At 38.5% G+C, this 17228-nt stretch overlaps 1 protein-coding gene across 1 annotated transcript in view; it reads right to left on the bottom strand.

The window, feature by feature from the left end:
* Positions 1–17228, bottom strand: part of VEPH1 (ventricular zone expressed PH domain containing 1) — a 1846458-nt gene that overhangs the window by 765649 nt on the left and 1063581 nt on the right. Inside the window, exon 10 of the mRNA XM_085634750.1 lies at positions 1823–1962. Coding sequence (XP_085490876.1) covers positions 1823–1962 — 140 coding nt within the window. The remainder of the gene's footprint in view (positions 1–1822; positions 1963–17228) is intronic.

Raw genomic sequence — 17228 nt, 5'->3', positions numbered from 1 at the left:
TTCAGCAGGAGCCGATTGTGGTCCAAAAACATTTGAGGTAGTTTGGTTATCTCCACCTCATTTAGCTTCCCAGCAGGGACCATAAAGTAGTCTAGGCGAACATATTTTTGACGAGGGTGTGAAAAATATGTGTAACCAGGGTCCTTGATTTTTTTTGCAGCCCAAATATCTACCAACCCATGACTATCCTTGAGGATATTTAATGCCCGATTGACCGGTGGTTTCCTCCCATTATAGTGCGGCCCAGCATTGCAAGAGATCTTGAGGTGAATTTTAAAATCTCCACATAATATTAGTGGAGTCGGCCAGGAGCGAGCTCGATCTCAAGTTCCTCCCAGATTTTGGGGTCGTCCTGATTCAAGGCTTAGATAGTCGCTATAGTCATCCCCGTATTTAATGCCACTATTGCCCACCTCCCCCCTTTATCCATACGTTTACTAATAACAATATGATGTTAAATGAATTTTGCAACTCCCCCTATCATGGAGGTCTGTGAGGAACAGGCAACCAACTCATAGCTTCTAATTTGAAGAACGTCCTTATTGCTCCATGGGATATGGGTCTCCTGCAAACAAATAACCTCTGGGCTCATAAACCGCAAAATCTCATATATTTTGGTTCTTTTCACTCTATCATTTAGTCCCGCCATGTTCACTGAGCAAATCCGCATTTTATCCATACCAGGCTAATTGGAGTAGTCACCTATACTGCGTATTTTTTCAGATTTCTATCTATTCCTTCAGTTCGAATGTTTTTCTCGGTTTCAGTGTACCTTGTCTGACTTTTTTCCCCCGTGGTACTACCCCTAGCTCTCGCTAGAGCCATATCCGCCCTCCCCCACCCTCTTTCCCCACCCCCATCCCAAATCCCACCCTTCCCCCCTGCCCTCACCCTTCCCCTGGAAGCTTCCAGACCAATGGTCTGGTTGGAGATGGGACAGCGCGTTGCCATGATCCGTGAGCTCCCCTCCCCTTATATCAGTTTAATCTTCCAATCTTTAAGTAAACTATCCCCAATCTGATATAATCTAATGCCATGACTCTCTAATACCCCCAGTGAAAAGAGAGAAGAGAGAAAAAAAGGGGATACCCACCCAACAAACCAACAAACCAAAAAAAGCTAATCCTAATCTTTTGCTATATTAGTAAGGGAGGTAGAATTTGGAGAGGTAAAGAGGAAGTATAGAACAGATGCTGAAAGAAGGCCATATACACCCCCACTATTAGACTTTTCCTCCTCCTCGGCTCTCCTTTTCAAATCCTGGTCTATTCCTAAAGCATCATTGTCTGATTCGCCCCACTGCATATATGCTTTAAGTTTTTTACTTCCTTAGCTCTTTTTATTTAAATCATCCAAAAATTCTTTAGCTTTTATTTCAGACGTAAAGTAGTGTGATCTATCCCCTATTAGTTTTTTACACGTCCCGATTTCTGTCACGTAACTGTTGAAAGGCGCTGGAGGTTACGACAGATGATCATTTCAGTCAAAAGGGGCACAGGCGTACCTTATAAATCCAGCTAAGCTAACGGTCCTAATAGGGGATAGATCACTCTACTTTACATCAGAAATAAAAGCTAAAGAATGTTTCGATGATTTAAATGTAAATTAATTATTGTGTTATACTGTTATTTAAGACTTGCCATTGTTGCTTTTAAAAATGGGGGTATGAACAAAAAATGCTGCTCACCCGTACAATTTAAATATCTCATTTATGCACACAGATTTTTTTGGGAACTGTACAGTTAAGGTGCAATATAGTTTGAAGTTAAAATGCAACATTCTTATAAAAATTCCAGAACTTGCAGATGGTGATTTTACACACCTGTTGGAAGAGGAACATGATGTGGATCCACAGCTGAGGGTGTCTGCTGATGAGCGTAAAGCTGGATTTACTGTATAGGCAGTAATGCCCCTTCATGGAACAGCTGAAGAACAACTTTGCTACGCAACTTCTAAGGGAATCTGGAAACAAATACAAAGAAAATAGGTTTACTGCCTTTGATTTGGATTAGGCAAACACTACAATTCAAGATGTAACTCAATTATGATTAAAAAGTTAGTCCTTGTTTTTATAATGAGCAATTTCATAATAGTGCGCACAAATAATAATTCCCTAAACTTAGTATACTGGTGAAGCTTATACATGTATATAATGTTTAATGTGCATCAGGCTCTCTAGCATTCCTTCTTAAAAACAAGCAGCCTGAACCACAAAGGTTTTGCTAAGAGTGGCTGTGACTTACTCCTGTAGTTCTCCTGGCTTACTTCTGCAATTCATCAGTAACTCAGGACGCAGGTCACCGCAAAACCTTTGTGAGTCTGGCCCAGAATATCTAGGGGACTGTCAGAACCCCTGTCAGAGGGCCACCGAGAAAGCAGGGGTTTGTGGAACCAACTTAGGGGGTTGTGACCTTTTACTTCTGCTGGCATGGTACCTGACTTACTTTGGGTCCTGACCAACTGTACCAAGTACTACGCATTTCAGTGCTTGACTATCAGTGATAACACTGGTCGAGCAGGGCAAGGTTCTTCGAGGGAGAGGTAGGGGCAAAGCATTTCTAGGCGCAAGACTCAAAATACAAATAGTAAATTCAATAGGCTGATTGTCCAGTCAATAACTTGCTTTTATGATTAAATTAGTGCTTAATAAAAACACACAAAGCATAGAAACAAACATTAAATAATGCCCACAGTCCATTAAGGTTGGAGTGCTAGGTTCCTCCTGGGATGTATCCCTATGTTCCCTCTTTCCCTTTAAAGTGGGGCAGTTTATTCTCCATTTGAAGATGGAGACAATTTTTAGGTGTGACCCATGCTCTTTACCCTGTAACAAAGTCCCCGGGAGGCATGTTGGCCTATAACAGTCTTACATGAACCGATAGCAGCTGATGAGTGCAGGAGATCTGGAGCGAGTCTTCACAGGCTTTCCTACAAGCTGTAGGACTGCAACCTCTCACAGACTTTTCCCAATGATTGCAACGGCCGACCATAGATTCACGATGGCCCGAGTTTATGTTAGATGTATTCTCAGCTACTCCCTCAGCTGTCAGTAAGTGGTGCCACTATGACTGCTCCAGCACTGGATTAATTATGAAAAATTTGGTTTAGGATGCCCATTAGATGTTACTGGGCCCAAGCTATGTCAACAGGGAACCTGAAACTGGGGGCCAAGTAGCTGTTTTCACACTTGACTCTTGTGGTAGAGAAGCATGACAGTCCAAAGCAGACTCAGTGTGTTGCTTTGGACTACAAACAAAGAACTTGCCAATGCACAAACTTAATAAATCATTGCCCAGTAAATGCTTTTAAAAATGTAAAATACTTTGATAATCAACTAAACACTGTGCAAAATTGAAATTACATACATAATGGCTACTGGAAATATCAGCTGTAACCCCCTTAACCTCAAAGAGTTTCTAAGTTGTAAACAAAGTACCAAAGGAAAGCACAGTAGGTAACATATCCCCTGATTTCAATATGATCACATTATCTCTGGGAAACCGAGAGATAATTTACTTTCTAACAAACACACTCCTAAAATTAGGAATACCCCTAAATATCTTTAGAGCAAAAAAATGGATATTCACTATAAGAAAGTCACGCCTATGGGCTTTAGCAAAAATAATCATCAAAATGATATGCATGTAGCCTTTGGCAATGCAATAAAAAGAAGCCTATTGGCCTTATCTCAAGGAATACACTAATGACTTCCCATCATGAATAATCCAAACCTGATGGCATTAGCATAGCTTTCTAAAGACTGAAAAAAAGCCTACAGCCCTGGTTATGAGAGGGAATCAGGGAACAGTTGGGACTAGCTTTGGAATGAGTCTCTAAAGGCAGAGTTCAAGTAAGGAATATCCAGACTTCTGAAATGGTAAGCATCAGCCCTGGCTCGTCCTTCTTCCATTCTTGCAACCCTCTCCACAGCTTTTCAACACAAATAATTAAAATATATTAAAATAGTGTACAGATCAGCAGCAGTATGTGTGTGTGTGAAAACTAACTCAAATGTTTTTATAGAATCATAAAATCATATTTAGGAGTATTCGTTAAAGAAATTCACTTGATAAGTGGTAATTAACCAGTAGTATACTTAATGATACTACTATCTACTGCACTTAAAAAATGCTTACTGTGAAAATCCATACCATATTACAGCAAAACCTACATTCGGTAATCCATAGTAAACCATTTTTAGAACATATAACAAAACACCAGATGTTATGTCTTTATTTATTACAAGCTATTGTTAGGGTTCATAACCATGTCAGAAAAAAAAGTGGCAACTCATCAACGAGTCTGATTGTAAGCAATGTTGGAACTGTTCTATGAAATTACCAATTAAATTATTTATGCAAATCCTTTTAAATTATTGTACCACTTATTTTCTAACTAAATCTTGTAGGGATGACCCAAAATGTTCTGGAAATGTCTCCCAAAATATAAATGCTAGGTGCTTACATATTCATCAAGGTTACATTCACAACAGAATAACATCTATAGAAAAAATTAATTAATCAGAGAAGTTACAAGCTCTATTTTTCCTAGTTTGAACAAACTTGAGGTAATATTGTCAAACCATTTAGGCTAAATATTTCTTATGGGTAGGTATCTGTATAACTTGAGTAGATCTCAGAAACCAAACTATTTTTTAAACCTTCCCTTCAATGATCCTAATGACATATGCTTTCCTTGAAACAAGCTTTGACAAAGCAGATTGGTCTGGCATGGTCTTTTGCCAATGTCTGTTTTTGCTTTTTCAGCGTTTTTGTAAAACGTTACTGCTGGGAGAGCTTAATGACCCTCAACAATATTAAAAAACAGTTGCTAAACTGTCTTCTAGATATATGTGCCGCGTACGGGGCGGATGTCAGGATACACTACTAACTGGGAAAAGTCACTGCAATATATCCTACACGGCCCCCCGCCGCGGCTCCCAAGAGGATGCCCACTGCAAATAGTCACGGACGGATTTAAATATTTAGGGATATTTGTTACACATGACCACGCGCTAGTCATGGAAAAAAACCTGACCCAACCTCTGGCGCGATTTAAAAGAGATGTTAAGCATTGGCGTAAACTACCCTTGATGCTCCTAGGGCGGGCAGCCCTATATAAAATTATGGCGCTCCCCCGGTTTTTGTACGCACTACAGAATACACCATTCCTTGTCCCAGATGCGTATTTCATAGCAGTTAATGCGGAAGTGACTTCTCTGCTCTGGGATGGAAAAACGCCCTGAATAGCTCTACAGAAACTCACCAGAAGCTGGTATGATGGCGGAATTGCCCTTCCGGACCTAAAGGTCTGTTACTGGGCTTCCCAATTGGTCGCAATCAACCAGTGGCTCCACGTCCCCCATGACGACCCCACATTCAGATTAGATAGACACCTCTTAGAGTCATCAGGGATAATTGGTGCTCTATACAATAAATGGAAGCAACGCAACATTACGGGGCCCACAAGACACACACTGCGAATATGGTATGCGGCACAACATACACTAGGATGGGACGATGTTGTCACACTGGCGATGCCATTATGGCATGCACAGCGACTTGGAATGCTGGGTAGGACAAAAGGATTTTGTAGCTGGGCTCTAATAGGCATTTCTAAAGTTGGGGACTTGTGGTAGCGAGGTGAGGTGGTTACCTTTGCTCATCTTCAGGCCACGTATGACATGGCCCAGACAGAATTCTGCCGATACATGCAGGTTAGACATGCACTGCAGTCCCTAATACCACCGGGTACAAGGCCTGAAGAGGCCTCTCCGGTGGAGGATCGGCTCCTAACAGACCACCTCCGCAAAAGGGCAATCTCATTGACATATAGGAAAATAGTTAATAACCGGAAAGACCCCATGGTAGCGCTGAAGGTCAAGTGGGAACACAAACTTGGAGAGATTGATGAGGCGGACTGGCGGGAGGCGTTAGCCTCCCCCAGAGAAGCTGCAATCCCATCAACACTGCGACTAGTCCAATTAAAAATCCTGCACCGCACATACTACACTAGGACACTCCTACATAAAATACATCGAGCGGATACACCGCTCTATCTCCGGCAGTGTGGGGAGGAGGGCACGTTTTACCACACTATCTGGTTATGCCCCAAAATAATACAGTACTGGACGGCGGTAATGCGAACGCTGTCCCAGGTCACACAGATAGGCACACTCCCAAGCCCGAGATGTTGCCTGCTCAATATTTGGGAACCTACAGATTTAAATGCGATGGCTCAAGATTGGGTAACTTTGGCATGACGATAGCCAAGCGTAACATTGCCCAGCGCTGGGGATCCAGACACTGCCCCACACTTGATCAATGGTGCAACGACATGGATATGGCAATGGTGGCGGAAAAGTCACTATATATCCACCGGAGGTGTCCAAAAAAATGTGAAAAGGTTTGGGGGGGGGGGGGCTGGAACAACTATCGTGGGAATATCTGTGAGCCCCCCCCGCTGGACGAATCGGAATCAGATGCCAGTAGTTCAACAGATTAGAAGAGACACACACACAAAGGGCATATGTGGTGGGACCGCAAAGCTGCCAGAGCTGGAACGTGAAGGAGGGCACTATGAGATGTACAGTAATGATTAAGTTGATACCGGAACAATTAAGCTCATATGTCATGCGGAAGAAATATTGATTTCATACTTTGCAAAATGTTTAATAAAAAGTTTATACAAAAAAACAAAAAAAAACAGTTGCTAAAGCATCAACAATTTTTGGTTTAAAAAAACACACATTAACATTGTTGTCCCTGTCACTGAAGCGAACTTCTTTGTGTGGATGTGCTCTTGTGAAAGAGTATAATGCTGTCACTCACAGTGACGTTAGCCAGTGGCTGAAGTGGTATGATCAATTGCCCCATGATGTATGGTGTAGTGGGCAGAAGAAAAATTTGAATTACACAGCAACATGCTAATGGATGAAGAAGGCTCTCTGAAGAGCCCTGAAAATATATTATAAATATAATTTTATTTAACTCAAAAGGGCTTGGCTAATTCCAAATGTAAAAAGGGAACCTGAGCACTTAAGAATCTGGCTTCTCTTACACATAACTCTGGTAACCAATTTCTTTTAACTCTGGAGAAAAACTAAATGAAGGCAAGGCTTGAAACTAAGGGGGTGATTATGATGTTGGGCGGATGCGACGTGGAAACGGGACCAACCGACCTCAGGTCAGCAGTCCTGAACACATAATCACGATGCGAAGAACACAGTTTGATCGCATACTCCCATTTCACTATAAGAGCTCATGTTACGTCCGTTAACCAACCATAATACAAGCTCCCATAGAGGAATGTGAGTCTGCATTCATCCCTGCATCATGTGGCAGGCACCTCAGGGCGCCTGTCATGCTGTGCAGGGATGAACTGGGTGACACCATGGATACCCCCTCAGCCGTCAACCAGAGGCCGCAGAGGCAAGGGGGCCATGCTAGGGGCCCCCATACTCGCTCTTGCAACCGTTTATGTCCACTACCAATGAAAAATTAAAACAGATAGAGGACCGATGGATTATCATGGAGGGAAAAGTGTTGGAACTCGAGCAACGAGTGGGAGATCTTCAGGATATTTCTGTTAAAATTTCGTTATTAGAGCAAGAGATCCACAAGCTGAAACTCCACACTGAAGGCCTTGAAAATCGTAATCGGAGGAACAACCTCCGCCTTTATGGTCTTCCGGAAAATATTGAGGGACCAAACATGTTATCCTTTCTGCAGAAGTTTCTTCCAGATCTTTTAGATCTTCAATCCTCTTCACCTCTCAATATACAACTTGTGCATCGTCTGGGTCGCCTCCATCCTAATTAAAAAAACCACCTGGTATTATAATGCTCTTCCTGGAATTTACTGAACTTATGCATGTTCTGAAGGCAGTCAAACTCAAACGACGTCTCACTTGGTCATAATATCTTCATTTCCCAAGATGCTTCCAACGCAACAAATGCTCGACATAAATAATTTCTGGCTCTTCGTCCGCAGATGAGACATTTGAACATTCAGTATGGCAGTCTCCATCTGTGCCTTTGCAAAATTACCCATGAAGGAAACTCGCGTTCATTTGATGATCCTGAGAAACTCAAACTCTTTCTCAACAGCATCTCCTCCCGTAACATGGACACTAATGTTTAATTTTATCTTAGTTAAAGGTTTTATATTGTTGTTCTAAAGGTTTAGCTATTTTGATGTTTTACTATTTTGTTCCTTTCCCTTTCCTTTCTACTGCTCTCTCATCCTTTACTCTTTTTATCTCTCTTATTTCTTAAATTAATCTTTTTATATTTCTATCTTTCCTCACTCTTTATTTTCAATTCTTTGGTATTTCTTTATTTCTTTGGAGGTACTCTTCTTACCGATTCTCTCCTTCTGTCGTCCTTGCTTTCTCGACGTCACAATGCTCCTCTCATACCGATTACTTATTCCTCTTCAGATCTGGATTTATTTCCTTGATCTGTTTACTCTTTCTGTCTCTTTATCTCTCTCTCCTTCTCTATTAAATTTTTCTTTGTTCCCTGGTTACTTTCCCTCACGATTTCGCCTCACCACTTTTTTTTAATCTCTTTGAGTGTATTTCTGTTATCATTTGTTAAACGTTGTCTCCCTTTCTTTATTATTGGTCTTGAATCTTACTTTTCCTGTCTTCATATGTTCCCTCCCACCCATCAACATGTTTAATGTTGTCTCGTGGAGTGTCCGTGGTTTAGGTCATCCTGTCAAACGTCAAAAGGTATTGTCTCACTTATCCAAACTTAATACCCATGTAGCCTTTTTACAAGAAACTCACTGTAATGATGTGGAATCTCTTAAACTGAAACATCAATGGATTAATCAAATTATTTTCTCTCCTGCTATTGATCGTCATAGTGGTGTTGCTATTTTATTTCATAAATTCGTTAATGCACAAATTATATCAACGGAATGTGATTCCAATGGACAATGGGTTATGGTAGACACTATTATCTGTAAAATACAAGTCACTTTCTTTAATATTTATGGTCCTGTCAAACCCGACCCACAGTTTTGACATTGTATTAAATTGAAACAACCTTCTATTTCTAATGCCAATATAATTGTTGGTGGCAATTTGAATTATTGGCTGGATCCCTTCTCTGATAGAAAATCTAAATGCAAGTTTAAACCTGATAAAACTCATAAATCATTACAATCTGCCATCACCTCTCGTCCTTTGTATGATGTATGGAAAACATGTAACCCAGACACCTCCGAATTTACTTTCTTTTCACCTGTCCACCATACTATGTCCCGTATTGATTATATTTTAGCTTCTAAATGATTACTCCCTTGTATCCATTCCTCTGAAGTTGGATCTATTTTTATCTCTGACCATGCTCCCATGTCTGCTTCATTTGATTTGTTCCTCACTACTTGTAAACAAGGTTGTTGGCATTTTAACAATCACTTTCAGACCGAACCTTCATAACTGAAGTGACTTCCTGTATTAATGAATTTTTTCACTTCAACAAACCCTCAGACACCTCAGTCCATAACACCTCGGACGCTTTTAAAGCTTCATTAGAGCCTTTACTATTGCCTATTCTTCAAAGAAGAAAAAGTTACTGGATGCTAAATATCAGGAAACTCTTCAACAAATTAAAACCCTGGAACATAATTATTTTTCCTCTAAATCCTCCTCCACTTTACAAGAATTGATTGCAGCCAAATCTACCTTAAATAAAATTGCCACTGTGGGTGCCTGTAAAATTCAAGATTAAATCAAAATTTCATGGTGGCCAAAAAAAAGCAGGGAAAATGTTAGCAAATTATTTGAAAATCAAGTCAGAACGTAAACATATTGGACCTATCCACTCAGAAACAACTAATAAACTTATTTCCTCTGATTCAGACATTGTAGATACATTTCAGTCATATCATAATGGTTTATACACAGAGGATACCAATCCTTCTGAAGGGGATTTTGAAACTTTTTAAAAAAATATCCCCAAACCTCAATCTCTCCCTGATACTTTTTTATCTCTTGAAAATGATATTTCTCTTCAAGAGATAACCAATGCTTTTAAATCTTTAAAAAAAGGCCAAAGCCCCGGGACCAAGAAGGTTTCTTAATTGAACTATTTTGAGCCTCTTCTTCAAATTTTGCACCAAAATTATTAATCTTTTTAATTCATTCCTTTCCAATTCTAAAGCCAGTGGTTTTTTTTAGAAGCCCTTATTATTGTCATCCCCAAACCAGACAAAGACTCTTCCTTTAGGATTTTTTTTTGACCCATCTCCCTAATCAATTATGATTGTAAAATGTTTGCTAAGATTTTGGCCTCTCGCTTAGAAAAGATTATTCCTCTTCTCATAAAGCCAGATCAGGCTGGTTTTGTTAAAGGCCGACTTGCCTCTGACAATGGCAGAATGTTCTCAAATATTATTGCCCTTGGAAGGAAGTACTCTTCTTCTTTAGCTGCCCTTTCACTTGATGCTGAAAAAGCTTTTGACCAAATAAATTGGCAATACATGCTTCACACTCTTCAATGGTTAGGTTTTGGTCCAAGATTTATCTCATATATCAAATTACTATACACTGCCCCACGCGCTTGTGTATTTGTTATTGGCCTCTTTTCTTCATATTTCCAGCTGCAAAGAGGTACTCGTCAGGGTTGCCCCCTTTCACCATTACTTTTTCTTATCTGTTTAGAACCCTTACTCGAACAAATTAGACATAACCCTGATATTACTGGTTTTAAATTTAAATCCCACCAAATTAAACTTTCTGCTTATGCAGACGATATCCTTATTTACATGTCAAACCCTTACAACTCCCTTCCCCCCCTTTTACAAGAGATTGCTTTGTTTTTCACTGTCTCTGGTTATAAACTGAATTTTTCCAAAACTGATATTTTACCTTTAAACTCATCATGCTACCTATACATGTTTGACTCAACCAATTTTGCTTGGTGCCCCCAAAAGATTAAATACTTAGGAACATGGTTTTCCTCTAATATTCCTGACACTTTATCCCACAATGTTACTGCCTTAAAACTCAAAATCAATAATTTGTTGTCTTCCTGGTCCCCTTTATTTTTATCCTGGTGGGGCAGATTGGATACAATAAAAATGATGATTGTTCCCCAGGTGTTATTCACACTTTCAATGTTACCTTTTAAAATTCCTACTTAATATTTCTGACAGATTAATTCTCTATGTACCAATTTTTATGGAACAATAAACGTGTTCGTATTGCCCTTTCTAAATTAATTCATCCAAAATCAGAGGGTGGTGTTCGATTCCCTGATTTCAAACCATACCACAATACTTTCTGGATTCGTCAATTTTATGCCATGTCTAAAGATTATCAAGATTTACCCATGCCAACATGGGTTGTTGTTGAACGTTAACTGTTAAATGATTTTTCTTTTTAGGATGTTATGTTTATGACTAATTGTACTTTCATTTCTAAACATCCTATCTTAAAATACTCTCATCAAATAATATACACACGTGTTTTCAAGAGTTTTGACCCATACCATTCTTTTTTATCTTCTTCATTGTGGTTTAATAGACACATCAAATTCCGCCACAAATCCTTCTACTACAAGCACTGGAAGAAAAAGGGCATGTTTTATGTACATCAGTTGATAGTTAACAACTCAATGTTGCCCTTTCCCCAACTACAAGAGAAATGTAACCTCCCTGACTCTTACATCCAGCAATATAATACATGTTCTCCAAACCTTTATACAAAATGTTAATTCTAATCCCACTCCTATTTCATTTACGCCTGATACACCCTTGTTTCAAATTCCTTATGACCCAATTCCCAGTGCCTCTTTTATATATAGAACCTTATCCTTATCTACTAACATTCGGAGTAAATCTCCTACCGAATGAGCTTGGGAACAGGACTTATCTCAATCGCTTTCTGTTCCTCAATGGGACCGAGTGTGGCAAAAGATTTTCAAAACTTCTAAAGCTGCCAACATTACGCAATCCTTATTCTTTATTTATAACAGAATTATAATTACTGCCCTTTTTTTTACACAAAATTGACATTCTATATCACCATTTTGTTGGTCCTGTCTTACCTCTGAAGGTACATTGACACATTTACTTTACTATTGTCCTAAGGTATATGACTTTTGGAAAGCTATATGGTCGAAATGTATGCTGATTTTCTCTTGTAATATTCCATTTGCTATTCACAATATATTTTTAGGTACTTCATCCCCTGATTTTGGCCAACTTCCTTCAAAAACTATTTTATTTGACCTTTTTATTGCTGTTGCTATTAAAGTTATATTAACATGTTGGAAAGACAATTCTAAACTATCCTTTTTGCTTTGGTGGAATTTAATTTGCGATGAACATAGAATTGCTTCTGTCTCTCATCCTTCTATTCATCTAAAGATTAAATCAGATTTATTATGGTTACCCTTTACTACATTTCTGTCCTCGCACTCATCTTTCGTATAATACATATTTTTAATCTATTCATTGTTTCCTTCTTTTCTCTCTCTCTCTCTCTTCTTCCCCTATTTCTCCTCTTATCTCCTCTCTTTTCTTTCCTCTCTCTCTTTTCTATAAAAATAAAATACATATAACATACTCTTTTCCTTTTTCCTTCTAGAACACATTATTATTTATTTACGAGGTTATGATTTTTCATCCTCATTACTTTTATCTCCTTATATAATTATGTTCTAATATAATAGATATGCTATGTGCTTTTTTATTATTCCTGTTCCTAATAGATTGTATTAACCTTTATTTATCTCCTGATATATATCCTCTGACTTATGTAATGTTTTTTACACTGTGTTCATTCTTTAATAAAAACTATTTAACAAAAAAAAGAAGTGTATTGTTGATGTCTAGGTGGTTTCACATCTCTCTTTCTATCAGGTTTCTTATCATCTTTGTTAGTTAGAAGAATAAGTTATTATTTTGGCTTTGGGAAAATATTTGATTAGAAGGTTTTTGGAGCTTTGCCATGATTGGACTGTGTGTGGATATGGGAGAGAGCCTCCTGTACCAGGTGTACTGGACTTCAGATACTCTCAAGGCTGTGCAGCTGTGTACTTCTTGGTTTGATGAAGAGAACTTAGGGAGTCTACGTGCTCCCAGAAGACAGTGTATTCTGATTCGCCTTTTCGGAGGAGAGTTGGTGAATGGAAATTCTGGAAAATTTTAATTGATATAATTGTGGACTCTTAGAATAGTTTACAGATCCTGTCCAGAAGTTGCAGAGGGATGACCTTTCCCTAACTCTGCTACTGGAGACCCATATTCCCAAATTATTGAGTTAGACTTGTGAATGTTTTCTGCTTTTTGTTCTGAACCTTTATTTGGTTCATCTGATGCTGACACCACCTCTTGTAATTTCCCTTTGCCACGTCTGATGCTTATTTCACTTAGGGAAGCTCCTTTATGTAACCAAAATATTATCTATTTTGCATCCTGTAATTGATTATGATTTGCCTTTTCATCTATATAGAATACAGTTTCAGATTGTACAACTGAATGGATATATACATGTTTCATTGATAACTGATTTACTGAGTGATTTAAGCTTGTAATTTTGACTAATTTACTAATAAACCCCCGTGGTTTGTAAACCACCCTCTTTGTCATTCTTGTGGAGTCAAATTGGTTTCACTGTAATTTGATCTGTGCTGCCTATATTAGCTCTTATCATACACTTTCAGCCAATAATCACAGGTCCACACGACCAGTGGCACAACTTGTTTGATGACTACACCAGAACCTACAGGTATGAGAAAGTGCTCCAGATCACATGTGACAGTGCATTGCGTTGTCTTTTAGGCGAGACCTATAAAGGTGTTCAGAATACATTGTCATCCAATCCTTAGTCTCTCTGCAGAGAGCATAAAGGAATGATCAAGTATCTCAGTTGCAACTGTGATTCTATGCAAATGTGTGCAAAGGAGATAAACAGTGGTCAAAATATTGGCAAGGTGTAAATAAAAGAAAATGCATTGATTATTGTTGAGTGGACGTGTTGAGTGTTTGGGATGGTGAAATGAAGGTGATACAAGGAAATACATATAGGACAAAGTGAAAAGACAGTGCTGGAAATGTATATGTATGCATTTTTCAGTTATAAGTTTGGGATTGCATGACGCAAGCAAGGAAGCTAAACCTGTCTTGAGACCAGACCTAAAAAGATTTACATATACAAATGTAAATGTATTCATTCTTCAATAAGTGACTAGGTCCTCATGTCAGTGTTTCTGTTGCATCTCACCATACCTCTGGATTGTTGATTTTTAGCCACGTCTGTCAGCGGTGAATGATTGAAGAACTTTGACTGTCTTACCTTTCACTCAAACAATGATTCCCTACAAAATACATATACATTGTGCAAACTGATATTCATGGTCTAGCATCAGGTAGAGTTTTATTTTGAAATCTGCTGACACTGGCATTGCGTTGTGACCTCACTGCTACTCTTCTAACCTCCCAACTCCCTCCCTTTCCTCAGTTACTCTGATGTGGGCTCTTTTCTCTCCTCTTGTGTTTAATGGTTCTCCAAGCTTTGGTGTTTGGCGGTTTTTTCAAGAAGTTTTGTGTTATATTTATATTTCACGAGTGGCCACACATGAATGCATGTCCACATGCACATTTTCCTTCCTTCTCCCTTCTCTCTAGAACGCATCTTACCCTCCCACTCCTCCATATATAATTCTGTCTTCTTTCTTTTCCACTCTACATGTTGACCCTACCATCTTAATGAGGCGCATCTGTACTGCTGGTTGAAACAAAATAAACATAGAGAAAGTAAGAGGTATTGTTTAAGAGACGACCGAAATTCTTCCTCCCCTAATGTGAACTACATGCTAATGTGTAAATCTCCAAGAAGAATACATTCTTTTTTTAATTATTTAATCAATACCTTTTTTTAATATGATGTTATGACCAATTCTTGCATCATCTATAAAAACACGACAAATGCCATTCCACATCTTCTACATTAGGATCTTATAGGAACCTCATAAACCAATACAAATGTGTTTACAAAAAAAAAACCATCACCCGGGGACAGAAAGCAGCCAGGCATCTCTTGTGTTTCACAATGCTGAATAACAGATGTGTTACAGTACATTTTAGCCACTTTTTTGTTTAAGAAGCCTTAGCAGAACAAAACATACAAAACAAAACTTTAGTACTTCACAGAAAAATTGATAAGCATCAGTACAGTAAACATTGCGAGAAATAAACTAATTGGATTATCCCATGAAATTGAAACATATATGGCCAAGAGTCTAGATAAAAGATAGGAATCCCTAAATTGACCAAATAGCTATTTTGATTTTATCAATAAAAAGGCATAGGGTTGGAGTAGAAGAGAGGAGAGTGGCGAAAAAGTAGTGCTTACAAACATAAATTAATCTCTAAATATAAAATATCACATTTACTATTAAGTACCATGTTTCGCACGTAGAAAGATAGAAATAAAGTATTATGCAAGTGTAGTTAATAGTATGTAAAAATTAAACATTAAACATTAGTTCATGGCTCTTTGAGAATGTTCAAGTTAAGAAGGTGTTTGTGATTCATACAATTAGACAGTATAAAACATGCCTCTAGTACAGCAATGCACTCCAAAGATCAACTGGATGCAATCAGCATCTAACACTAAAAGGGTCGTTTAGCCTTGTTTTAGGCACAAACGACTGATGGCACAAATTACAACCGTGTGTAGTGTACTGCAAGTGTCTGCTTTACAAATCTGTGCAAAAATGAGGAATAACACACAACGAAGCTTGCCTCAATTTTACGTTTTTGATTTTTCAGATTTTCAAGTGCAAACCACGACAGAGCCTTAGCTATGTTCACCTCTAAATAGGCATCTGTCCTTAAATGGGTGCAAATACTGCCTGCACTCAATTTACCACACCCATCAGGATCTGCATGACAAATTTTGCTTCTTCTCTAAAGGATGTACCTAATACTGCCAATTTTGCTAGGTAAATCAAAAAGTGAACTAGAAAATCTTATTTATTATTTTTCATGATTAATCCTAGACACTAATTCTACTCTCTACTAGTTCCAGCAGATATAAACAACCCTCTTTTACAGATACGTTTTCTGGATACTTTGGAAAATAGTTACATATAATCCCTTCATTTAGATAGACAAACATCATCAACTTTCTTTATTCGGTTTCATATTACATAAAATCATAAAAGCACAATATAAAAACCAGGATAAAAATGGTGTGATATAGAGAGTACAATCTCAGGAACAAATCTATACAGATGCAGTATCTAATGTAGCAGAGCGGCAAAAGAAATTGGTAGTTAATTGTCAATCGGTGACTATCGTCAAGCATCGTAATATAGAGGCAGCTAAAGCCTGTTGGTAAAAACGGTGAGCATTCTACTGGCTAACCCTTAAATAAATAATATTACATTATGGTAATCCCATTACCAATGCAGGGAATTGCCACTGCAGCCTGTGAAGATGAAAAAAGGAAAGTGTGCAGCCTCCTAAAGTTGTGAAATTATGCTTACAATAACAATCTTACATTTTAAAAAAACGGAACCAGTATGTGTGTTTTCAAACCAGCAGCTATACTTAGCTCAGGAATAGATATCCTCTGTAAGTTTAATGCACATCATGGGAAAATATGGTCATTATAGACACAAACAAAAACTACTATATTGACCTTGAATTACTGTAACCTGAAGACACACAAAGATTACTAAAAATCAAAAAGATGGATATTGAGATTCATTCGGCCCATCATGTTTCTGCTAATAGTGCCCCCGCCATCTCCACTACAGGAGATGGTGGGGCCTTAGGTCATGGGTACTCACAAACATTTTCCCGTGGGCCAATAAGTTTGGTCTGTGAGGTGACTGAGGTCTGCATTGATGCCAGAGGGGTGGCGGTCAGACGGGGGGAGTTGACGGTAAGGTGTAGGGGAAGCAAGGCATATACTTCAAGTGGCTGAATTGCAAAATCAGAAAACCTGCAAACAATCCCTGCTTTTCCATTTTGCCAAACTGTGTGATCCTAGGCAATTGTTTTATTTTACTTTCCCTCCTTTTTCTTCATTATTAGAAATAAGAGGACCTTTAAATACATGACAGGATGTGCGCTGTACAAAACCTTTTCCGGTGTTTGATTTAATAAACTATAATGTTGTCAAAACAATAGGAACCCAGGCCACCCAAAGAGTTGCATAACAACTGACTTTCCCCTTTAGTTCATCATTGTCATTATTGT

Source organism: Triturus cristatus, chromosome 11 (genome assembly GCF_964204655.1).
Source record: "Triturus cristatus chromosome 11, aTriCri1.1, whole genome shotgun sequence".
In the NCBI taxonomy this organism is placed as follows: Eukaryota; Metazoa; Chordata; class Amphibia; order Caudata; family Salamandridae; genus Triturus; species Triturus cristatus.
The sequence above is the reverse complement of the archived record's forward strand: the minus strand, read 5'-3'. Positions and strand labels throughout refer to the sequence as shown.